The sequence below is a fragment of the Eleutherodactylus coqui genome, chromosome 2 (genome assembly GCF_035609145.1).
Source record: "Eleutherodactylus coqui strain aEleCoq1 chromosome 2, aEleCoq1.hap1, whole genome shotgun sequence".
NCBI classification, from domain to species: Eukaryota; Metazoa; Chordata; class Amphibia; order Anura; family Eleutherodactylidae; genus Eleutherodactylus; species Eleutherodactylus coqui.
The window spans coordinates 291,368,780-291,395,104 of record NC_089838.1 but is presented as its reverse complement, the minus strand read 5'-3'; the positions used below and the strand labels follow the sequence as shown (position 1 = coordinate 291,395,104).

The 26,325-nt window shown below is 47.1% G+C and overlaps 1 protein-coding gene across 1 annotated transcript in view; it reads left to right on the top strand.

Moving 5' to 3' along the window:
- The window catches only part of LOC136610194 (adhesion G protein-coupled receptor E1-like), a 70,406-nt gene that overhangs the window by 19,866 nt on the left and 24,215 nt on the right, over nt 1-26,325 (top strand). The window contains exon 7 of the mRNA XM_066589436.1: nt 23,475-23,642. Coding sequence (XP_066445533.1) covers nt 23,475-23,642 — 168 coding nt within the window. The remainder of the gene's footprint in view (nt 1-23,474; nt 23,643-26,325) is intronic.

Here is a 26,325-nt window from a genome sequence, read left to right as displayed (position 1 = left end):
AAATCAAATCACTGGTAATACAGCATGCTGAGGGGTAGGGGTAGGCCTAGAGGACGTGGACGCGGCCGAGGACGCGGAGGGCCAAGTCAGGGTGTGGGCACAGGCCAAGCTCCTGATCCAGGTGTGTCGCAGCCGACTGCTGCGCGATTAGGAGAGAGGCACGTTTCTGGTGTCCCCACATTCATCGCCCAATTAATGGGTCCACGCGGGAGACGGTTATTAGAAAATGAGCAGTGTGAGCAGGTCCTGTCCTGGATGGCAGAAAGTGCTTCGAGCAACCTATCGTCTACCCGCAGTTCTGCGCCGTCCACTGCTGCCAATCCGAATCCTCTGTCTGCTGCTCCTCCTTCCTCCCAGCCTCCTCACTCCACTACAATAACACCTGCTCAGGAGCGGAAACACTCCCAGGAACTGTTCTCGGGCCCCTGCTTAGATTGGGCAGCAGCGGTTCCTCTCCCACCAGAGGAGTTTATCGTCACTGATGCCCAACCATTCGAAAGTTCCCGGGGTCCGGGGGAAGAGGCTGGGGACTTCCGCCAACTGTCTCAACAACTTTCTGTGGGTGAGGAGGACGATGACGATCAGACACAGTTGTCTTGCAGTGAGGTAGTAGTAAGGGCAGTAAGTCCGAGGGAGCAGCGCACAGAGGATTCCGAGGAAGAGCAGCAGGACGATGAGGTGACTGACCCCACCTGGTGTGCAACGCTTACTCAGGAGGACAGGTCTTCAGAGGGGGAGTCAAGGGCATCAGCAGGGCAGGTTGCAAGAGGCAGTGCGGTGGCCAGGGGTAGAGGCAGGGCCAGACCGAATAATCCACCAAGTGTTTCCCAAAGCGCCCCCTCGCGCCATGCCACCCTGCAGAGGCCGAGGTGCTCTAAGGTCTGGCAGTTTTTCACAGAGACGCCTGACGACCGACGAACAGTGGTGTGCAACCTTTGTCGCGCAAAGCTCAGCCGGGGAGCCAACACCAACAGCCTCACCACCACCACCATGCGCAGACATATGATGGCCAAGCACCCCGCAAGGTGGGACGAAGGCCGTTCAGCGCCTCCGGTTTGCACCCCTGCCTCTCCCCCTGTGCCCCAACCTGCCACTGAGATGCAACCCCCCTCTCAGGACACAGGCACTACCGTCTCCTGGCCTGCACCCACACCCTCACCTCCGCTGTCCTCGGCCCCATCCAGCAGTGTAGTTCAGCGCACCGTCCAGCCGTCGCTTGCGCAACTGTTGGAGCGCAAGCGCAAGTACGCCGCCACGCACCCGCACGCTCAAACGTTAACCGTCCGCATAGCAAAATTCATCAGCCTTGAGATGCTGCCGTATAGGGTTGTGGAAACGGAGTCCTTCAAAAGTATCATGGAGGCGGCGGCCCCGCGCTACTCAGTTCCCAGTCGCCACTACTTTTCCCGATGTGCCGTCCCAGCCCTGCATGACCACGTCTCCCGCAACATTGTACGCGCCCTCACCAACGCGGTTACTGCCACGGTCCACTTAACTAAGTAGAAAAAAGAGGTTCCCAGCAGCACAGCATATATCCTCACATAGAGCCAGGCAAAACAGTGTGCAAAAGCCAGTCAGGAAGCCTAAACCAGAGAGGCTCCAAGGGTGCAGTCAGGAATAAGGAAATAGTGACTGGCAGCATTCAGCAATGTAGAAAAATACAAGATTTATTTCCCCATTACAAAAATTACGGCAACGTTTCGGTCGTAATAGACCTTCCTCATTGGCTTGAGGAAGGTCTATTACGACCGAAACGTTGCCGTAATTTTTGTAATGGGGAAATAAATCTTGTATTTTTCTACATTGCTGAATGCTGCCAGTCACTATTTCCTTATTCCTGACGGTCCACTTAACTACGGACACGTGGACAAGCACAGGCGGGCAGGGCCACTACATCTCCCTGACGGCACATTGGGTGAATTTAGTGGAGGCTGGGACAGAGTCAGAGCCTGGGACCGCTCATGTCCTACCCACCCCCAGAATTGCGGGCCCCAGCTCGGTGGTGGTATCTGCGGAGGTGTATGCTTCCTCCACTAAAGCACCCTCCTCCTCCTCCTCCTCTGTCTCGCAATCAAGATGTGTTAGCAGCAGCATGTCGCCAGCAGTCGGTGTCGCGCGGTGTGGCAGCACAGCGGTGGGCAAGCGTCAGCAGGCCGTGCTGAAACTACTCAGCTTAGGCGATAAGAGGCACACGGCCCACGAACTGCTGCAGGGTCTGACACAGCAGACCGACCGCTGGCTTGCGCCGCTGAGCCTCCAACCGGGCATGGTCGTGTGTGACAACGGCCGTAACCTGGTGGTGGCTCTGCAGCTCGGCAGCCTCACGCACGTGCCATGCCTGGCCCACGTCTTTAATTTGGTGGTTCAGCGCTTTCTGAAAAGCTACCCACGCTTGTCAGACCTGCTCGTAAAGGCGCGCCGGCTCTGCGCACATTTTCGCAGGTCCCACACGGACGCTGCCACCCTGCGCACCCTGCAACATCACTTTAAGCTGCCAGTGCACCGACTGCTGTGCGACGTGCCCACACAGTGGAACTCTACGCTCCACATGTTGGCCAGGCTCTATGAACAACGTAGAGCTATAGTCGAATACCAACTCCAACATGGGCGGCGCAGTGGGAGTCAGCCTCCTCAATTCCTTTCAGAAGAGTGGGCATGGTTGGCAGACATCTGCCATGTCCTTGGTAATTTTGAGGAGTCTACCCAGGTGGTGAGCGGCGATGCTACAATCATTAGCGTCACCATTCCTCTGCTATGCATCTTGAGAAATTCCCTGCAAAGCATAAAGGCAGCTGCTTTGCGCTCGGAAACGGGGGCGGGGGAAGACAGTATGCCACTGGATAGTCAGGGCACCCTCCTGTCTATTTCTCAGCGCGTACAGGAGGAGGAGGAGCATGAGGAGGATGAGGAGGAGGGGGAAGCGACAGCTTGGGCCGCTGCTGACGGTACACCGGCTGATTGCCTGTCATCCTTTCAGCGTGTATGGCCTGAGGAGGAGGAGGAGGAGGAGGATCCTGAAAGTGATCTTCCTAGTGAAGACAGCCATGTGTTGCGTACAGGTACCCTGGCACACATGGCTGACTTCATGTTAGGATGCCTTTCTCGTGACCCTTGCGTTGCACGCATTCTGGCCACGACGGATTACTGGGTGTACACACTGCTCGATCTACGGTATAAGGAGAACCTGCCCACTCTGATTCCCGAAGAGGAAAGGGGTTCGAGAGTGTTGCTATACCACAGGACCCTTGCGGACAAGCTGATGGTAAAATTCCCAGCCGACAGCGCTAGTGGCAGAAGGCGCAGTACCGAGGGCAAGGTAGCAGGGGATGTGCGTAGATCGAGCAGCATGTACATCCCAGGCAGTGCAACAGTCTTTAGGGGCCTGGCCAGCTTTATGGCTCCCCACCAAGACTGTGTCACCGCTCCCCAGTCACGGCTGAGTCGGCGGGAGCACTGTAAAAGGATGGTGAGGGAGTACGTAGCGGATCGCACGACCATCCTTGGTGACGCCTCTGCCCCCTACAACTACTGGGTGTCGAAGCTGGACACGTGGCCTGAACTAGCGCTGTATGCCCTGGAGGTGCTTGCTTGTCCTGCGGCTAGCGTCTTGTCGGAGAGGGTGTTTAGTGCGGCTGGGGGAATCATCACAGATAAGCGTAGCCGCTTGTCAACCGACAGTGCCGACAGGCTAACACTCATCAAGATGAACAAAGGCTGGATTTCCCCAGACTTCTGTTCTCCACCAGCGGACAGCAGCGATACGTAAGCAATACGTAGGCTGCACCCGCGGATGGAAGCTACGTTCTCTCTCACCATCCGAAACGGGGACATTTCTGCTTCATCAATCTGTGTCTAATATTCCTCCTCCTCCTCCTGCTCCTCCTCCTGAAACCTCACGTAATCACGCTGAACGGGCAATTTTTCTTAGGGCCACAAGGCTCACTCAAATAATTTTTCTGAACAATTTTTATAAGTTTCAATGCGCTTAAAAGCGTTGGAACTGTAACTTGAACCAATTTTTCGTTATACTGGGCTGCCTCCAGGCCTAGTTACCACTTAAGCCACATTAACCAAAGCGATTAATGGGTTTCACCTGCCCTCTTGGCTGGCCATGGCCAATTTTTGGGATGTACATTAGTACTGTTGATACAGCAATTTTTGTGGGCCCTCGCCTACAGTGTAATCAAATTAATTTTTAGCCCACCTGCATTCCAGCTGACGTTACCTCAGCTGTGTTGGGCAATGCAATGGGATATTTTTGTGTACCGCCGGTGGGTTCCAGGGAGCCACCCATGCTGTAGGTGCACACGGAGTTTTTAATACATCTGTACACTTGTAAAGAACCCCAGTCTGACTGGGGCATGCAGTGTGGGCCGAAGCCCACCTGTATTACGCACGACATTACTATCTCAGCTGTGTTGGGCAATGCAATGGGATATTTCTATGTACCGCCGGTGGCTTCCTGGCACCCACCCAGGCAGTGGGTCCACAGGGAGTTTAACCTACATGTGTCCACTTCTAAAGAACCCCAGTCTGACTGGGGCATGTAGTGTGGGCCGAAGCCCACCTGCATTATGCATGACATTACTACCTCAGCTGTGTTGGGCAATGCAATGGGATATTTTTGTGTACCGCCGGTGGGTTCCAGGGAGCCACCCATGCTGTAGGTGCACACGGAGTTTTTAATACATCTGTACACTTGTAAAGAACCCCAGTCTGACTGGGGCATGCAGTGTGGGCCGAAGCCCACCTGTATTACGCACGACATTACTACCTCAGCTGTGTTGGGCAATGCAATGGGATATTTCTATGTACCGCCGGTGGCTTCCTGGCACCCACCCAGGCAGTGGGTCCACAGGGAGTTTAACCTACATGTGTCCACTTCTAAAGAACCCCAGTCTGACTGGGGCATGCAGTGTGGGCCGAAGCCCACCTGTATTACACACAACATTACTACCTCAGCTGTGTTGGGCAATGCAATGGGATATTTTTGTGTACCGCCGGTGGGTTCCAGGGAGCCACCCATGCTGTAGGTGCACACGGAGTTTTTAATACATCTGTACACTTGTAAAGAACCCCAGTCTGACTGGGGCATGCAGTGTGGGCCGAAGCCCACCTGCATTACGCACGACATTACTACCTCAGCTGTGTTGGGCAATGCAATGGGATATTTCTATGTACCGCCGGTGGCTTCCTGGCACCCACCCATGCTGTCGGTCCACAGGGACTTCACAATAGGGAGTTGTACCTGCCTGTGTCTATGAATTAAAAAGCCCGGTCTAACTGGGGCATGCAGACACCTTGACAGAATGAACAGTGTGTGGCACATAGGTTCCCCATTGCTATGCCTACGTGTGCAGCTCCTGATGGCGGTGGCACAGGATTCTATTTCTCATTGCTTCTGTACAGCATTGTGGGCTATCGCCCCGCCACTTTTAAAGAGGGTCGCTGCCTAGCCGTGCCAACCCTCTGCAGTGTGTGCCTGCGGTTCCTCCTCATGGCAGACGCACTTCTAAATAGACATGAGTGTGGCGTGGCATGAGGGCAGCTGAAGGCTGCGCAGGGACACTTTGGTGTGCGCTGTGGGGGGGAGGGGGGGCGGTTGGTCAGCATGTAACCCAGGAGAAGTGGCAGCGGAGTGTCATCCAGGCAGTGATTGTGCTTTGTTGTAGCTAGTGTGGTGCTTAGCAAAGGTATGCCATGCTAATGAGGGCTTTTCAGAAGTAAAAGTTGTTGGGAGGGGGGGGGGCCCACTCTTGCCGGTATTGTGGCTTAATAGTGGGACCTGTGAACTTGAGATGCAGCCCAACATGTAGCCCCTCGCCTGCCCTATCCGTTTCTGTGTCATTCCCATCACTTTCTTGAATTGCCCAGATTTTCACACATGAAAACCTTAGCGAGCATCGGCGAAATACAAAAATGCTCTGGTCGCCCATTGACTTCAATGGGGTTCGTTGTTCGAAACGAACCCTCGAGCATCGCGGGAAGTTCGTTCCGAATAACGAGCACCCGAACATTTTGGTGTTCGCTCATCTCTATTGAGGAGTTAATCGTGGACCTAAGCATTAACAGGTCTTTCTGGTGGAACCCCCTTAGAGCACCATTTTTGATGGATTTAGCTTATAAAGCGTTCATAGTGCAGTAGAAATGACATATGAACTTTGTTCTGTGGGTCAGTACGATTATGGTGATACTGAATTTATTAGAGATGAGCGAGCGTACTCGTCCTAGCTTGATGCTCGTTCGAGTATTAGTGTGTTCGAGACACTCGTTACTCGAGACGAGCACCACGCGGCACTCGAGTCAATTACATTTCCTTCCCTGAGAAATTTGCGCCATTTTCTGGCCAATAGAAACAAAGGGAAGGCATTACAACTTCCTCCTGTGACGTTCCAGCCCTATCCCACCCCCCTGCAGTGAATGGCTGGCGAGATCAAGTGACTGCCGAGTATTTAAAGTGGGCCCGCCCGCGGCTCTCCTCAGACGCACACTGGGAGAGTATAGGGAAAGTGCTGCTGCTGCTATAGGGAGAGTGTTAGCGTCTTCAAGAACCCCAACGGTCCTTCTTAGGGCCACAGCTCACCTAGTGCATTACTGTTGTGGCGGCTGTGAGCAGTTTTGCACAATTTTTTTTTTATATATATCGGGCGTGCAGGCTATAGCGTTCTCAGGCTGCAGTCTGTACTTGAGTATAGGGGCAGTATTGGTCAGGCAGGGACAGTGGTAGTGTAGAATCTTGTCTACAAGAACCCCAACGGTCCTTCTTAGGGCTACCTGTGACCGTGTGCATTTAACTCTGTGGTTGCTGGGAGTTGTAGTACCTCAGTATTGCACAGCAGAGCCTGCATGCAGCCTTCATGTAAATATTTTTCAGTTAGCAGTTAGTGTAACGTCAGCGCTGTCTGCCTCTAAGTGTACGCCAAGAAACCACAAATTTTTTACACCGCTCTATCTTACACGCCAGCTGTCTTACAAGTGCACGGTGTGTCTGACACCCATAGATTGAAAGTGCAATACACACTGCATAGCCTCAGCCTGCATTGCATAGAAAAAAAAGGAAATTTAAAAACGAAATCCTTTTTACGGCTACCAGTGACCCAGTGCATTTGCCTGCGTGGCCTGTGGGACTTCACGTCCATCCAAACTGCATAGTGCACAGCAAGGCCTGCGTGCAGCCTTCATTTAAATATTTTTCTGTCCGCACTTAGCGTAACATCAGCGCTATCTGCCTCCAAGTGTACGCCAAGAAACCACAAATTTTTTACACCGCTCTGTGTTACCAGTCAGCTGTGTACGGTGCCAGACAGCCATAGAGGAAAGTCCAATACACGCTCAATTGCCTGCATTGCATTGCAGAAAAAGTAATTTTAAAAAAGGAATCCTTTTGTATGTCTGCTTGTAACCCAGTGCACATTACTGCGTGGCCTGTGGGACTTGAGGTGAATCTCTACTGCATAGTGCACTGCAAGGCCTCAGTTCAGCCTTTAGTGTCATTTTTTGCTTGGGGCAGTTAGTGTAACGTAAGCGCTCTCTGCCTCCAAGTGCACGTTTAAAAAGCACAAACATTTTTCTCCGCTCTGTGTTACCAGTCAGCTGCAGGTGAATCTCATCTGCATAGTGCACAGCTAGTCCTGCTTGCATCCTTCCTTATAATTTAGCTCAGGCTTCTTTTTGCGTTGTATAACCGTTGGCAGGCACCAACTGCGCGGCAATAATTCAAAAAAAATTTCATATCGCTCAGTGTCTGCTCGATTCTTAATCCACCATGCTGAAGGGTAGGGGTAGAGGACGTGGACGAGGGTGAGGACGCGGAGTTCCAAGTGAGGGTGTGGGTATAGGCCGAGTTCCTGGTCCAGGCGAATCACAGCCGGCTGCTGCGGGAGTAGGAGAGAGGACAGTTTCTGGGGTCCCCAGCTTCATATCAAAGCATTGAAACTTCCACCTGAACCAATTGTTATTTTGACTGGGCTGCCTCCAGGCCTAGATAAAAATTAAGCCACAGTACGCTAAGCGATTAATGGGTTTCACCTGCCCTCTGGGTTGGGCATAGGCAATTTTTTGTGGGGTACATTTGTACTGTCGGTACACTAATTTTGCGGGCCCTCGCCTACAATGTAATCCAAGTAATTTTTATGGGCTTCGCCTGCACTCATGCTACACCACTGTGTCTGGGGTTGGCCTACACTTTTGCTACAGAAATGTAATTCTGTTATGCCTACCTATACTTCTGCCACAGTAATGCTACAGGGGTCTGACTATACTTCAGCAACAGAAATGTTACTTCGGTCTGCCGATATTTCTGCTCCTGAAATGTTACCTTGGTTGGTGTATACTGTTACTACTGTAATATTACTAATACTGGGCTCTGCCCATACTGCTTCAACGGAAATGTTAGTGGGGCATGTCTATACTGCTATAACAGAAATGTAACTACCCTGTTTCCCCGAAAATAAGACGCGTCTTATATTAATTTTTGCTCCCAAATATGCGCTATGTCTTATTTTCAGGGGGTGTCTTATTTTTCAATGAAGAAGAATTCCCATTTATTGTTTAACAAAAAAAATGAACATTTATTACCGTATATACTGTCACCACAAACCAATATAGCTAGACAAACTGTGAAAACAAAGCAAAAATTACTCAATGACAGTCATGTCATCATCTTCTGGCACAGAAAATTTGCCTGACTCACATACAGGGCCACAAAAAATAAAAGCTGTAAAGTACCTGTCTCCCACACACTGTCTGGAGACTGTAATGCTCACCCCCTAAGGCTGGAAATACACTCTGTGAGAACCCAGCCTTAGGAATCACACATATGGTTGCCTGACTCACACACAGAGCAATAAAAAAAAATAAGGGCTGTAATTTAAGTAACGTACCTGTCTGCAGACAGTTCCTCTTGTAAGCAGGGATGGTATTGCAGCTTCCGGCCACTAGGGGGAGCTCATCACAACAGACATGTACAGCAGCAACAGAACGACAGTATGGAGTTTTCCAGCCAGCAAGGGGAGCTCACAACAGCACACTCATACAAGCACAGGAGGAGGTAGGAGACAACGGGGATGGCAGCAGGGGACAGGCCTCTCGACTTGCCTGCACACTTTAGTATGCCTTATTATCGGGGTGTGCCTTATATTTGCGATTTCTGCAAATTTCTTTATGTTTCTTACTTTCGGGGGTGCCTTATTTTCGGGGAAACACGGTAATACTGGGCTCTGCCCATACTGCTTCTACGTAAATGTTACTGGGGTCTGACTATACTGCTACTACTGAAATGTTACAAATACTAAGCTCTCCCTACACTGCTGCCAGGGAAATGTTTTTCTGCTGCTTTGCCCATACTGCTTCTACGATAATGTTACTGGGGCCTGTCTATACTGCTACTACTGAAGTGTTACAAATACTAAGCTCTCCCTACACTGCTGCCAGGGAAATATTTTTCTGCTGCTTTGCCCATACTGCTTCTACGTTAATGTTACTGGGGCCTGTCTATACTGCTACTACTGAAATGTTACAAATACTAAGCTCTCCCTACACTGCTGGCGGGGAAATGTTTTTCTGCTGCTTTGCCCATACTGCTTCTTCGTAAATGTTACTGTGGCCTGTCTATACTGCTACTACTGAAATGTTACGAATGCTGTGCTCTCCCTACACTGCTGCAAGGGAAATGTGAATCTGCTGCTTTGTCCATACTGCTTGTACGTAAATGTTACTGGGGTCTGACTATACTGCTACTACTGAAATGTAACAAATGCTGTACTCTCCCTACACTTGTTACCATGCAGGGTAGCGCAGGGTCCCGCGGTCAGCGCGCGCCACCCCGGCGTTGGCTCCGGCGTCCTGGAGCCCTGACGTCGGGGCTCTCCCAGCGACGTGGAACGGCTGGTGTGCGACGGCGTGGGCGTGTCCGCCCGCACTCCTCCACCTCTCTTGTGCAGTAGTGGGGGAGCTGGCTCCTCCCACTCTCCGCCCCGGGGCGGAGTCTTTTGTTTATAAGGCTGGCAGTGACCTGAGCTCACTGTCAGTTATTGGTTCTGTTAGCCTCTAGTCTAGTCTGTCTCAGTCATTACTAGTTGCTAGTCAGTCTCTTTCTAGTGTGCCTTTTAGTCAGTCTGTTCTGATTCTGTCTGCTACTAGCTAGTCCGTCTGCAGCTACTCTCAGCTAGCCCTAGTTTGCCAGTCAGTTTCCTTCCGCCTGCCTGTAGCTTTGTTTGTTCTGTTGGTCTTTTCCATCTGCCTCTCTGTCGGCACTCTGTCCCCCCATCAGTTAGCTTCTCTTGTCAGTCGCCAGGTCCCTAGCCAGCGCAGGAACCGCCGTCCAGTTGTCCACCTGGGATTAGCCAGGGCCGAGGCAAGTAGGCAGGGACAGTGGGGTGCGGGAAGTTCAGGGCACCCCACCTGGCGCTCGGGAGTCAGAGTGCCGTAACAACACTGCTGCCAGGGAAATGTTTTTCTGCTGCTTTTCCCATACTGCTTCTACGTTTGTTACTGGGGCCTGTCTATACTGCTACTACTGATGTGTTACAAATGCTGTACTCTCCCTACACTGCCGCCAATGAAATGTTTTTCTGCTGCTTTTCCCAGACTGCTTCTACGTAAATGTTACTGGGGCCTGTCTATACTGCTACTACTGAAGTGTTACAAATGCTGTACTCTCCCTACACTGCTGCCAGGGAAATGTGAATCTGCTGCTTTTTCCATAATGCTTGTACGTAAATGTTACTGGGGTCTGTCTATACTGCTATCACTGAAATGTTACAAATACTAAGCTCTCCCTACACTGCTGGCGGGGAAATGTTTTTCTGCTGCTTTGTCCATACTGCTTCTATGTAAATGTTACTGGGGCCTGTCTATACTGCTACTACTGAAATGTTACAAATGCTGTGCTCTCCCTACACTGCTGCAAGGGAATTGTGAATCTGCTGCTTTGTCCATACTGCTTGTACGTAAATGTTACTGGGGTCTGACTATACTGCTACTACTGAAATGTAACAAATGCTGTACTCTCCCTACACTGCTGCAAGGGAATTGTGAATTGCTGCTTTGTCCATACTGCTTCTACGTTAATGTTACTGGGGTCTGACTATACTGCTACTACTGAAATGTTAAGAAAAATATGCTCTCCCTACACTGCTGCCAGGGAAATGTGAATCTGCGGGTCTGTCTATACTGTTACTACAACTGAAAAATTACTGCACTCTGTCAATACTGCTGCAAATGAAATGTTACTGGGCTCAGCCTACACTGCTGCAACGGAAATGTTAAAGGGGTGTGTCTATACTGTTACTACTACTGAAATGTTATTGGGGTCTGTCAATACTGCTGTAAATGAAATGGACAACGGAAACCATAGGAATGTAGCCTTTCCATTTTCCAGCTTGAGATGAGAAGGAGTGCAGACTTTCAGTACCTTGAGTATCTTTTTCATTGCAATCAAATGCCCCTCTCTTGTCTTAGAAAATACTAGCTTTTCCACATAGGTGTTGTCAATCTGTCTATACTGTTACTACTGAAATCCCACTAATACTGGGCTCTGCCTATACTGCTGTAACGGAAATGTTACAGGGGTATGTCGATACCGTTACTACTGAAATGTAACTGATACTGTGCTCTGCCTATACTGCAGCTACTGAAATGTAACTGGGGTCCGTCTATTAACACTACAGAAGTGTTAATACGGTCTCCCTAGACTTCTGCAACATAACTGTTAGTGGGGTGTGCGTATACCTTAGCTACAGGAGTATTACAGGGGTCGGTGCATACTATGGGTGCACTAAGTGTTCCCATCGCGGTGTTCCAGGTACATGGCCCAAAACAAATTTACCCAGTCTGACTAGGGCATGCAGTGTGGGCCGAAGCCCACCTGTATGTAATCTGACGTTAGCTCTGCTGTCCAGGGCACTGCAATGGGATATAGTTATGTACTGTCGGTGGGTTCCAGGGAGCCACCCATGCTGTGGGTCCACAGGGACTTCACATTAGGGATTTGTACCTGCCTGTGTTTATGTATTAAAAACCCCGGTCTGACTAGTACATGCAGTGTGGGCCAAAGCCCACCTGTATTTTATCTGACGTTACCTCAGCTGTGCAGGGCAATGCAATGGGTTTTATTTATGTACCGCCGGTGGCTTCCTGGGACCCACCCATGCTGTCGGTCCACACGGACTTCACATTAGGGAGTGGTACCTGCCTGTGTCGACTTATAAAAAAACCCAGTCTGACTGGGGTCTGCAGTGTGGGCCGCAGCCTACCTGTATTTAATCTGACATTAGCTCTGCTGTCCAGGGCACTGCAATGGGATCTATTTATGTACCGCAGGTGGGTTCCAGGGAGCCACCCATGCTGTCGGTCCACAGGGACTTCACATAGGGGATTTGTACCTGCCTATGTTTATGTATTAAAAACCCCAGTCAGACTGGGGCATGCAGTGTTGGCCGAAGCCCACCTGCATTTTATCTGATGTTACCTCAGCTGTGCAGGGCAATGGGATTTTTTTATGTACCGCCGGTGGCTTCCTGGGACCCACCCATGCTGTCGGTCCACAAGGAGTTGTACCTGCCTGTGTCTACTTATAAAAACCCCAGTCTGACTGGGGCCTGCAGTGTGGGCCGAAGCCCACCTGTATTTAATCTGACGTTAGCTCTGCTGTCCAGGGCACTGCAATGGGATGTATTTATGTACCGCCGGTGGGTTCCAGGGAGCCACCCATGCTGTGGGTGCACACGGAATTCCCATTGCGGAGTTGTACCTGCCTGTGACTATTTATAAAAAAAACCAGTCTGACTGGGGCATGCAGTGTGGGCCGAAGCCCACCTGTATTTAATCTGACGTTAGCTCTACTATCTAAGGGCACTGCATTGGGACAAACTACAGGAGCAATACAGCGCTAATGAGACGTGCACAGCTACGCTAGCATTGGAGTCCGCTGTAGGCCCGCAATTGCTGTGGGTTTGTGCAGGGGCCTATGTCCTGGGTGCAGTGAAAGTCCGCTTCCTGCCTAGGATTGCTGAAGCTGTGGGCCGAGGCCTATGTCGTGGGCGCGGTGCAAATCTGCCATGTTTGACCGCTCAGATCAATGTTTTGTTCATGTCTTTGGTTTCCTAGGACCCACCTATGCTGTTGGTGCAAACTTAGTTCCCATTGCGGTGTTTGACCTGTCTGGCATAAAGACACTGACTGACTTGGGTAGGGGGCAGAGCACAGACGGCTTTCCCCTTGCAGTGTCGATTGAGCTATGCGACACCTTGACAGAATGAATACTGTGTGGGCACATGGATTCCCCATTGCTATGCCCACGTTTGCAGCTTCTGACGGAGGTGGCACAGGATTGGATTTCTCATTGCTTCTGTACAGCATTGTGGGCTATCGCCCCGCCCCTTTTACAGAGGGTTGCTGCCTGGCCCTGCCATCCCTCTGCAGTGTCTGCCTCCGGTTCCTCCTGATCGCAGACACACTTATAAATAGACAAGAGGGTGGTGTGGCTATGAGGCCAGCGTGTGGCATGAGGGCAGCTGAAGGCTCCGCAGGGACAGTTTGGTGTGCGCTGTGGACGCTGGGTCGTGTGGGGGGGTTGGGCAGCATGTAACCCAGGAGAAGAGGCAGGGGTGTGTCCCGCAGGCAGTGATTGTGCTTGGTTAGAGGTAGTGTGGTGCTTAGCTAAGGTGTGCCTTACTAATGAGGGTTTGTCCGAAGTAAAAATTGTTAGGGGGCGGGGGCACTCTTGCCGCTATTGTGGCTTAATAGTGGGACCTGGGAACCTGAAATGCAGCCCAGCATGTTGCCCCTCACCTGCCCTATCCGTATCTGTGTCGTTTCCATCACTTTCGTGGGTTTTGCAGATTTGCACAAATGAAAACCTTAGCGGAGCATCGGTGATATACAAAAATGCTCGAGTCGACCATTGACTTCAATGGGATTCGTTACTCGAAACGAACCCTCGAGCATTGCGGAAAGTTCGACTCGAGCAACGAGCACCCGAGCATTTTGGTGCTCGCTCATCTCTAGAATTTATTATTTTTTATGTTTTTGTGTTTAAAAAAAAAAACAAATACATTTTTATAATGAATAACAATGCAAATATATTTTTTCTTAAACAAAAATTGCTTTCCTTCATCACAGTCTGAGACCATTAACTTTCTATTTTTTCTCTGATTGGGCTGTGTGAGGGCTCGTTTTTTGAGGAGTGAGCTGTAGTTTTTATTAGCTTTATATGTGTTTTGGGGTGCATATATCCATTTGATCATTTTTTATTCACATTTTTGGATTTAAAAAAAAATCACAATCCTGGCATTCCATCCTTTCTTGTTTACGATCCTCACCATGCATAATAAATGTTGTATTTTAACCCCTTAGTGACCATCCATACGTGTTTTCACGTCCTGGGTGTCTGGGCTTTAATCTAAAGGGCCGTGAAAACACGTCAGCCCTGCAGAGTAAAGCCTCGGGGTCCGTGTATGTGACAGCTCCCTGCTATTGGCTGCTGGAGGTAGCTGAAAGTCTGGAGCTGTCACTGTGGACCGCGATGAGCGGTCCCCAGGCCTGTGATTGCTATTATCTAGTAGGCCTCCAGTAAAAGGAGGCATGAAGGCACACACACTGTCACTTTTTACTCCCCATCACTGCCACTGAGATAAAAAAATACCTCCCAAAAAAGTGCCGGGTTTGCAGCAAGCATGAGAGGAAGGAAACCCGATTTTATTGCCTCATGTGCCCATCCCAACCAGGCCTCCATAATTACCCATTTTGATACATAGCACACAATCTTACATTATTAATTTTATCTAATATATAGAGAATGCCAAATAAAAGGGAGGCGGTCTTTTTAGAGAGTCAATTTTTTTCTGCATAAGTGTGCAATAGGGCCTGACCTTTTTTCAGTTATGCCCTGAAATCCAATGGGTCTTCCCTCCATTATAGGCCTAGCCATGTGTCTTGTAAGCAGATTGGGGTTATAATAAGGGTTTTGGTAAACACAGAAGAACTAGTGCTATAAAATCTGTTTTTCCTGCCTGATAGAAAGAAAACTGTTATAAAAGTGACAAATTTGTGAAAAACAAATTGATTTTGTTTATTTTCACTTGTTTTGTAATAATTTTTGCACAAAAATGTGGATTCAGAATGCTAAGTACACACCTAGATAAATGGGCTAAAGGGTCTACATTTCAAAATGGGGTCACTTGTGGGGGAGTTCTACCATTTTGGCAGTTTCATGTGAGCTACAAGTGAGCAATGGGGCCAGGAATTTATTCAGTTGTGCCCTGAAATCCAATGGGTGTTCCCTGAATTACAGGCCTAGTCAGAAGCAAGCCGATGGTCTTTGTGGCAGAGAGATCTGGTGCTTGGCTTACAGCAGACATCAGAGAAAACCTCCAATCTCTGCTGTGTTAACCCTTTAAATGCTGCAGTCTATGTGACTGCAGCATGTAAAGGACTGTCACCATTGGACCCCCGGAATGGGATCAGGGGGTCCTGATGGGTCTCTGTGGAAGTCACCTAGAGGGACAAAAAAAAAAGTTAAAAAATTATTTAAAAAAAAATAAAAACAAAAACTCTTGTCTCCCTTTGCTTTGTAAAAAATTAAAAATAAAATTTCACATGTGGTATCCCTGCATCATAATGACCCAGAGAAGGAAGTTAGTACATTATTCAACCCCTTAATGACATGACCCTTTTTTTTCTTTTTTCCCCATTTCTTTTTTTATCATTTGAGCCCCATTGTGCATACAGACATAAGATTAGGGACACAATGAGTATGTTTTCTGAACACAGGACAAATGTCCATTATGGGGTGAAAATCCTCATTTTTATGTGCACTATAGAAAAAATATGACATTTTATTTTTTCTCCCCTAAACTGCATTAACTCTTGAAAACAACTGTGGGATCAAAATACTCATGACACCCATCAGTGAATAAACTAGGGGTTTAAGGGGATTTTTTTTAATGCAGTCATTTGTGGGGGTATCTATCATTCTGACACCTATGAGCCTTTGCAATCTTGGCTTGGTGTAGGAAAACAAAATGTTCCTCAAAATGTTAATAATTAATGTTAAATTTGTACGTGTCCTAAATAGTTTAAAAAAGCCTACTGTTTTCCCAATGTGCTTCCAGAGTAAAGTAAACAGATAGGAATATATATCTTATCAACAATTTGTACTGTATGTTTGCACATATTTGAGATATTGCAGTTGAAAATGTGAAAAAATAATCATACACAAATTCTATCGGTCTATTTTTACCAACAAAATCAAGTACAATATGTGGCAAAAAAACAATATTAGAATCACTTGGATATGCAAAACCTTTACGGAGTTATTCTATGTTAAAGTGACACATGCCAGATTTCCCAAATTTGGCCTCGTCATTAAGGCAAAAACAGACTTGGTCACTAAGGGATTAATAGTTTGGACTTCTATGTACACAGCGATACCAAATATGTGGGTTTTTTAAATAGGAAAAGGGGTATTTTTGGCATTTAACTTTTTTTAACTGTTAAAAAACTTTATAAAATCTTTTTTGACTTCCCTTTTATTTAGTCCCCACAGGAAACCTGACTTGTACTATATACTGCAATACTTTAGTATTACCGTACATAATGATTTTTTATTTTGCCTCCTGCAGGGCTTGACAGACATCTTTGCATAGTAGCCCTATGAGCTGTAGTAGGCTCTGGGCTGCCATGGTAGCCCATCAGCATCCTCTAATCAGGATGTGGGGGCTACCGATAGTGTGTGGAAATGGGTCCCCCCTCTACTGCTGCCTGTTTAGACACGTGGTTATCTTTGGCTACGGCACATAGAGTTAACTGCTGCAATCAGAACTAACTCTGCTTGCAGCAGTTACTGATGGCTGCCAAGTATCAGAAAAAGCTTATAGCCACTGGGTATAGAGCATACTCTTCTCCTGATCTGGCTCCATCTAGAAAGGGCCAGACTGAGGTGGGGGCAGCGAAAAGATGGTTATCACGGTGGCACGGCTGCTCCTCTCAGTGAAAGACCATGACCTAGCTCAGTGTTGCACAGTAGTAATTGGCGGCCTACATTTAGGGTGCTACCTATGAAGTTAGGAAATGTTAATCCCCAGTAAGAGGCTACCTGCAGAGTCAGGGAGAGGAAGATGTTTATTGTCGTGATGTCAATCCGCATATGGGTAGGGACTAGAGTTGAGCGAACGTACTCTTCCGAGCTTGATGCTCGTTCGAGTATTAGCATACTCGATGGTGCTCGCTACTCGAACGAGCATCACGCCGTCTTCGACCCCGACCCAGTTTTTTGCCCCTCCCCGCTGTGACGCAGCGCACGTCAATAGCAAATTTTTTGGCTGAGAGAGAGAGAACACACACGAACCAAAAAAAAAAGGTTGGCATCCGGCAGCCCACATACAAAAAAAATCGAGTCTCCCATTGTAGTCAATGGGGTTCGTTACTCGAGTAGAGCTCTCGAATTCTACGAAAAGCTCGACTCGAATAACGAGTACCCGAGCATTTGGGTGCTTGCTCATCTCTAGTAGGGACCTGTTCTGAACATAAATGCAAAATATGAAAATGGGAGAAATAAATATTCCCCGTGGAGCACATATCTAGCCACTGTCATGCCAAGAAATCTTAAGTGGAGCCTCTTGAAAGGTATTGTAGGAGTGGAAATGTTAAACTTCCACCTCTCGAAAAACGCCACCACAGGATCTTCTTTCTTATATATCTGGAACTACTTCAGAATCAAAGCACTTCCTAAAGCACTTAAGAAGATAAAACGCACGTTTCCAGATTACATCATTTGGTGCCACATCTATAGTTGAAGAAAGTAGATTTCCAACAACAAGTGCAAGGTTAGGTATCCCACAAGAGATCTTAGTTACCTTTCCCCAGGATTTTTACAAATTTACAAAATAGATGAGTAATCTGGGCAATGCCAAGTATATGAGGGGTGTATACAACCTTTATCCATTAAAAAAAAATTGTATTCAGATACAAAAATCTTACACTAATTTCCTTCAAAGTAGTCCCCTTGGCAGCCACACTCTTCTCCCAATGCTTCTGCCACTGTCGGAAGCAGTGCTGAAACTTTTCTTTTGAGATGGCACGTAGCTGGTCCATTGCATTCAGCATGATGTCTGGACTGAAATCTGGTTCCTTTCAGAGGCATTTTCAGCTTAGGGAAAAGCCAGAAGTCACATGGAGCCATGTCGGGAGAGTAGGGAGTCTGACGAAGCACAGGTGTGTTGTGTTTGACCAGGAAACTCTGTATCAAATGTGAAGAATGGGAAGGCACATTATCATGATGGAGCTGCCAATTGTCCACTGCCCACAGGTCCGGCTGCTTGTCTCTCACAGCACTAGAAGGCAACGTAGAACCGATTGCTAGTACTTGTAAGTGATGGTTGTGCCTTGTGGTGCTACTCATGATGAACTATGCCACTGGAGTCAAAGAAGATGATCAGCATGACTTTGACATTATTGCAAACCTGACATGCTTTTTTTGGCCTTAGGAATGTTGGATGCTTCCATTGTGATGACTGCAACTTGGTTTCTGGGTCATACCCATAAACCCAGGACTTGAGTAAGCTGTTTATATTAACAGGACACTGCAACTTAAAAAAGTATTGTGATAATTATTCTACTATGCCAACTATATGCATGCTATGTATGTGTGCTGTAGTGGAGTAAGGGGGAAAGTCCTGGAGGGTGTGTATATACCACGGAGGTCACTAGACTCTGGGACATAACTCCGGAGTTTGCATGAGATAGGGGCTGTCCGGGTCACACGTATATTCCAGTCCAGGAAGTACCTGAACCTGGAACAAGGCTGAAACCTAATTGAAAAAGGAGCAGGAAAGCACAGTAAGAGAGAAATGGTTGCAGAGTGTGTTCAGCCAGACCAAAGTGAGATCAGACTTTGCGCAGAGTCCCTGGAAACCCGGTGGAGTTAACCTGGGGAGCTGAGGGAAGCTAAACCCTGAGGAGAAGGGTTGGGTGAGAATCTCTGCATAAAATTGCAAGGACTGTTTTTTTTGTGTGCCTTATGGACATTATATGGCTGGAGAAAGCCTGTGTTTTGTTTATGATTGAGAGTTTGGCAATAAACCACCCTGAATTACCGTCACCTGCCTCTGCTGCCGCCTGACTTCCTAACGTAGAAACATACCTATTGTTGGATCCCACTTACAGTGCACATAGGGTCGGATGCAATATGTGTCCAGACACTGTAATACATCTTTAGCAGGAGAGAAGCTTAGTCTACTTATACAAGTTTGTTAGCACCACTATAGTCTGACGTGGGGTGACGCTGATTGAGGGGATATGACCAGCAGCTTGGAAGAGAGGAGAGCTGCTGTTGCAAGAAAAGAGCTTTATGCCTTATCAAAAGAGGAATCAGGCACAGCTGGTGAATTGCTGATCATGGAAGGCTCTGAGAATATGGCAAGCCAAATAATAATGCACAAACTGACAAGTGAGTTGTGAAGAAGAGTGCAAGCTACCAAGAGGCCACTAGCGAGATCCTGTGATTTATTTTTTTTAAACTAATTTTATTGAACAATATACCATACAGTATATGAATAGAAAACTTAGCATACGTCATCATTTTTTCAAGCTTAGGGAGAATTACACAGGTACATTGTTTACAACCAACATATAAGTACAATATCGACCAGTCCTAGATACAGCTCTATTCAATAAACCTGTGTGGAAGTTGTGTCTGTCAAGCCACACCACCTCCCCCACACCTTATGGAATTTTCCAAGGTATTTTTTATTTTTAAAGACTGTGTTGTCATACGGCAAAGTGGAATTAACAAAATTTTGCCATATTGAGAGCGTTAGGGAACGCCTATACATCCAGCGTAAGGCTATCGTTTTGTGAGCTAGGAACAACACCTTAGTAAGGAATATCCGATCGTGAAACTGCCAGTGCTCCTCACGACTGATTCTGTGATTTAATACCGAGTGGCGAATCACCATTTCAGGGGAACTCTGTACCGATCACAGGTGGATGAATATCGCCCACACCACAAGCTTAGACACAACTGACCCACCCACTGTGTGAATCCAGAGTCCAACACCACCATTTAAAGTGTAACCAACAAGCATAGTCTTTCTTTGTCAGTGTAAGTAAAGTGCAAGCAAATATTGGCCAAACTGACAAGTGAGGTGTCAAGTAGTGTAACCACCAAGAAACTGTAACTAATAGGCCTGTGAACCTCTGCGTTAATTAAGTTGTATTTCTACAATGTGACCCCCTTACGTCGCCTGTTGAATTTCTTACTGCACCAATTTTTTGTGCGGCAATGTCCAATGCAAACATTACATAAATGTCAGGAAAGGTTCAGAAGGCCCACTTAAAAGTCTAGGGGTGCCGTACTACGGCTCCTCAGAACTCTGGGGTTGAACAGAGCCATAACTCGCTCGTGTACACTACATGAGCCTTAATGCTTAATTACTTTTAAATTAAAGCCTGCCCTCATGTTTGACGTATAATCACATGGAACAACTGTCCAATTTAGCCCAGAGCATTTAGATGGTCTTCAATGAGGATCTCCTGTAGGTGATCATAAATAACCCTGGTCAACAAAATAAAACCTTTTTTCTTTCACAAGAACAAAATTAACTGAATCTAAGAATATTTTTCATCCTGAGTTCAAATATGCTTTCAGATTTTTCCCTTCAGGCAGGGTTTTTTTGTGACACATGTTTAAAGTTTTATCAAAATAGTACTAAATGATAAATATGTACCTCATTTTGGCTTACCTAAGAAGTTGTAAATGATTATTTCCGGCTATATTTTGCTTTGGGATGTCTCTCTTCCTAGTCCAGCATTAGTCAAGCCAACATACTGGATCTCCATTTGCCTTGGTACCTCTTTTCCATCATAGAAATCTGCTGATGAAAATGCTCACCATGTTTCCTCACTGACAGCCCCAAGAGAAGAAGAAGTCTAGGTGGGAGTCCAAGAAATAAATTTTTAAAGACATGTTGCATCCCATGGCTTTGTATGAATTCCCTCACTATTTCACAGCAGTTCTCTGCTTTATGATTTCCAAGAAAACCACAACGGATATTCTTAAATGATTTCCACGCTGCTTTTTCTAGTGGATTTAACAGTTTCCCAAACTTTTCATCATGCAATATAAGTGATCTTATTTGTGGTCCTATAAAAATTCCATTCTTCAGTTTTGCATCACTAACTTTGGGAAATGTAGATTTCAAATGTTTAAATGCAGCAGAGTTTTTATCAATTGCTTTCACAAATTATTTCATTAGTTCCAGTTTTATATGAAGGGGGGGGGGGGTAATATTACTTTTTCAGGATTCACTAACAGGGTATTTGACACATTTTTGTGCCCAGGAAGAAGAGATTCACGTTTAGGCCATTGTTTCCTAATGTAGTGAGGCTTCCTATCCCTGCTGTCCCATTCACACAAGAAGCAGCATAATTTAGTATATCCAAGTTGCAAACCCAGCAATAACGCTATTACCTTCAAGTCTCCACAGATATTCCAGATTTTGTATACTGGATTTTCTCTAACAGTAGTTTCATATTTTCATATATCTCTTTCATATCAGTTGCATGCGTCACAGGTATTAATGGCAATTCATTGCCATTATGCAGAAGTACAGCCTTCAAACTAACTTTTGACGAGTCTATGAACAATCCCCACTCATTTGGCTGGTGTTGATTTCCAAGACCCTCTATGACTGAACAAACATTATTCCAAAGAAATGACACTATTCTCTTTAGAGGCGTAGTCCTTGAATTCACTATGGCGACCACGATAAATGCATATCCTTGTAACTTTGCGGAGTAGATTTCAATCTTTAAGCCTGGAACATAAAAGTTTAGATTGTTGTTTAGACAAGTTTAAATCTCGAATGGGTGAATAAGTTAAAAAGTGGGGTTCTGATGAACAACTTACTTCGAATGTAGGAGCACTTCTCTTGTCTCTTCTTCAGTATGAGTTGAGTCAGAGTCAGGACTATTCCGTAAGGTCATAAAATCTGGACATTTTGGTACAGGATACTCTTCACTATGTAATACAGGCCTCATTACAGATGGCAAATTGGGATAGGTAATTGTATATTTTGTTTTAGATGTGATTCCTCAATATTAGTTAAACAAAGCAAGCATAACAATCAGTTGAATGGTCCTTCTGTTCCTTCTAAATCATTGGAATTGCAAATGACATAGGGTGTACCATTTTTCCATCCAGTGAGAAGCCTAACACATGATACACAGCATATATTTGTGGCCCAGTGTTTATCAAAATTGCCAACTTTACACCCAAAATAAAGTTTATAATACTTTTCTACAAGTGGTGTGAAATTTCGCTTCCGATAGTGGAAGGTTATTTCACTACCCACCTAGCAGAAAGTGTCTAGATGACTAACACACTTTCTTGGCATATTGAAACTTTTCCAAAACTAATAAAATAAAATAAAAAAGAACAATATACAGCACAAAACACTACGTCTTAAGGCCGCCTGCAGACGACCGGGTTGGATCTGGCTGCGAGAATTCTCGCAGCGGGACCCGACCCGAGCGTCTGCAGAGAGCAGCGTGTCACTCACCTGATCCTGCGGCCCCGTCTCTTTTATGTGCCGGCTGCTGGGCAGCTGGCACATGTGCAGAGCGGAGCCGGGGGCCGGACAGAAATAGAGCATGCTGCGCGATATTTCGCGCAGCCAAATCGCGGCCATCTGCCTAGGATTGAGTTTGTTAACGCAATCCTATGGCAGCTTCCAGGGGCGGAAATTCTGCGGGAAATCCCGCCGCAGAATTTCCGCCCACCTGCAGGCAGCCTAAGAGAAACAAATACTTATGTTGACTGACTCACAAGTTCACTACTGACGGTCTGCTTACTGTAGCAAACAGAATCTAAATATATTGAAACATGTCTGAACAAGAATAAGCTTGCATAACAGAAGATAGTTTTCTGAGTACACATTATTTAAAACAGAAAATATAAAATTAATTCATCCCTTGGCATGCTTTAAAGAACACTAAAGTTTGGAAAAAATGAAAGAGACTGTAAAAAAAACTATGTCTGATGGATAAATTCCGATTACATATTTGAATTCAGGACATAAAACTGCACTAGAATCAGTATTTAGTTTTCTTCTGAAGAATCATGTTGACCAGTGTAATTGGTGTTGGTATCTTAATAGTCTGGACAGGACAACATGCTGATATTGCAATGAGGAAAGGATTCTCTGTCTTGGAGCTAGCTGTGGTCATTGAATGGGAGCAAAAGTATCACTTGTGGAGGTTCATGCAATCCATAGAAAAGAGGCAAAGGTCCCCTCAGTAGCTACATATATTAACTGGGCCTATGTCTAAACTCTTGCTGTACAACGAAGTTCCGTACATATGTATCTGGTGCACTAAAATTATTTTCCTGACTATTATCGAACTATAATCCACTAATAACAGTTGTGAGATTTAAAAAAAATTGTCTAACCTTTTACATCTATTTTCACATATAGGCTGTAAAACCATTCCACGATTTGCGGTGTGTATTTTATGACATAAAAAAGGAAGTTTGGTCAACCCATGGTTGTAGAACTAAGCAGTTAAACGGAGAGAACCGCACACGTTGTATCTGCACACATCTCTCCACCTTTGCTGTCATCATGGCACCCACTAAAATTCAGGTGAAGTACATATGATGTTGACTCATTACCTATTTAATCCTATATAGAAGTAATTTGGCTGACCTTGGAAATCAGACAATAATATTAGAGATGAGCGAATGTACTCGTCCGAGCTTGATGCTCGGGCGAATATTAGGGTGTTCGGGATGCTCGTTACTCTTAACGAGCACCACGCGATGTTCGGGTTACTTTCACTTTCATCTCTGAGACGTTAGCACGCTTTTCTGGCCAATAGAAAGACAGGGAAGGCATTACAACTTCCCCCTGTGACGTTCCAGCCCTATACCACCCCCCTGCAGTGAGTGGCTGGCGAGATCAGGTGTCACCCGAGTATAAAAATCGGCCCCTCCCGCGGCTCGCCTCAGATGCGTTGTGACTTAGCTGAGGGAAAGTGCTATCATGCTGGAGCTGCTGTAGGGAGAGCGTTAGGAGTGAGTGTAGGCTTCAAGAACCCCAACGGTCCTTCTTAGGGCCACATTTAACCGTGTGCAGTACTGTGGAGGCTGCTGATAGCAGTGTTGCACTTTTTTTTTTTTTCAAAATTGGCCGTGCAGAGCATTGCGCCCTGCAGTAATACTACAGGGACAGAAGTGGTGGTTAGGCAGGGAGAGTGTTAGGAGTGAGTGTAGGCTTCAAGAACCCCAACGGTCCTTCTTAGGGCCACATTTAACCGTGTGCAGTACTGTGCAGGCTGCTGTTAGCAGTGTTGCAGATTTTTTTTTTTCCAAATCGGCCGTGCAGAGCATTGCGCCCTGCGGTAATACTACAGGGACAGAATTGTGTAGGCAGGGCCAGAAGACATATATTATTGATTGAATATAGTCAGTGGGCCTTTCCTTAAAAAAAAAAAGGGAAAAATTCTATTTGGCCTGCCTCTGACAGTCCTCAGCGTTCTGGGTACGTGTGTGGTGGGTGGAGAACGTAAAAAAATCATACGCAGCCAGCTAAGTTTAACAGCAGGCTTGCGCCAATTTATTTCCTGGCTGGGAAATCACCGCTCTGCTGCAGTTAATAACACTGCACTTCTGTGACACACAGCAGGGCCACAGAACACATTTGTTATTGACTGAATATAGTCAGTGGGCCTTTCCTTTAAAAAAAAAGGGAAAAATTCTATTTGGCCTGCAGGCTTGCGCCAATTTATTTCCTGGCTGGGAAATCACCGCTCTGCTGCAGTTAATAACACTGCACTTCTGTGACACACAGCAGGGCCACAGAACACATTTATTATTGATTAATTATAGTCAGTGGGCCTTTCCTTTAAAAAAAAGGGAAAAATTCTATTTGACCTGCCTCTGACAGTCCTCAGCGTTCTGGGTACGTGTGTGGTGGGTGGAGAACGTAAAAAAATCATACGCAGCCAGCTAAGTTTAACAGCAGGCTTGCGCCAATTTATTTCCTGGCTGGGAAATCACCGCTCTGCTGCAGTTAATAACACTGCACTTCTATGACACACAGCAGGGCCACAGAACACATTTATTATTGATTGAATATAGTCAGTGTGCCTTTCCTTTAAAAAAAAGGGCAAAAATTCTATTTGGCCTGCAGGCTTGCGCCAATTTATTTCCTGGATTTCCTGGGAAATCACTGGTAATACAGCATGCTGAGGGGTAGGGGTAGGCCTAGAGGAAGTGGATGCGGCCGAGGACGCGTAGGCCCAAGTGAGGGTGTGGGCACTGGCCGAGCTCCTGATCCAGGTGTATCACAGCCAACTGCTGCACGATTAGGAGAGGCACGTTTCTGGCGTCCCTACATTCATCGCACAATTAATGGGTCCACGCGGGAGACCTTTATTAGAAAATGAGCAGTGTGAGCAGGTCCTGTCATGGATGGCAGAAAGTGCTTCGAGCAAGCTATCATCCACCCACAGTTCTGCGCAGTCCAGTGCTGCAAATCCGAATCCTCTGGCTGCTGCTCCTCCTTCCTCCCAGCCTCCTCACTCCACTACAATGACACATGCTAAGAGCGGGAAGACTCCCAGGAACTGTTCTCGGGCCCCTGCTCAGATTGGGCAGCAGTGGTTCCTCTCCCACCAGAGGAGTTTATCGTCACTGATGCCCAACCATTGGAAAGTTCCCGGGGTCCGGGGGATGAGGCTGGGGACTTCCGGCAACTGTCTCAAGACCTTTCAGTGGGTGAGGAGGACGATGACGATGAGACACAGTTGTCTATCGGTGAGGTAGTAGTAAGGGCAGTTAGTCCGAGGGAGGAGCGCACAGAGGATTCGGAGGAAGAGTAGCAGGACGATGAGGTGACTGACCCCACCTGGTGTGCAACGCCTACTCAGGACAGGTCTTCAGAGGGGGAGGCAAGGGCAGCAGCAGGGCAGGTTGCAAGAGGCAGTGCGGTGTCCAGGGGTAGAGGCAGGGCCAGACCGAATAATCCACCAACTGTTTCCCAAAGCGCACCCTCGCGCGATGCCACCCTGTAGAGGCCGAGGTGCTCTAAGGTCTGGCAGCTTTTCACAGAGACGCCTGACGACCGACGAACAGTGGTGTGCAACCTTTGTCGCGCCAAGATCAGCCGGGGAGCCACCACCAACAGCCTCACCACCACCACCATGCGCAGACATATGATGGCCAAGCACCCCACAAGGTGGGACGAAGGCCGTTCACCGCCTCCGGTTTGCACCGCTGCCTCTCCCCCTGTGTCCCAACCTGCCACTGAGATCCAACCCCCCTCT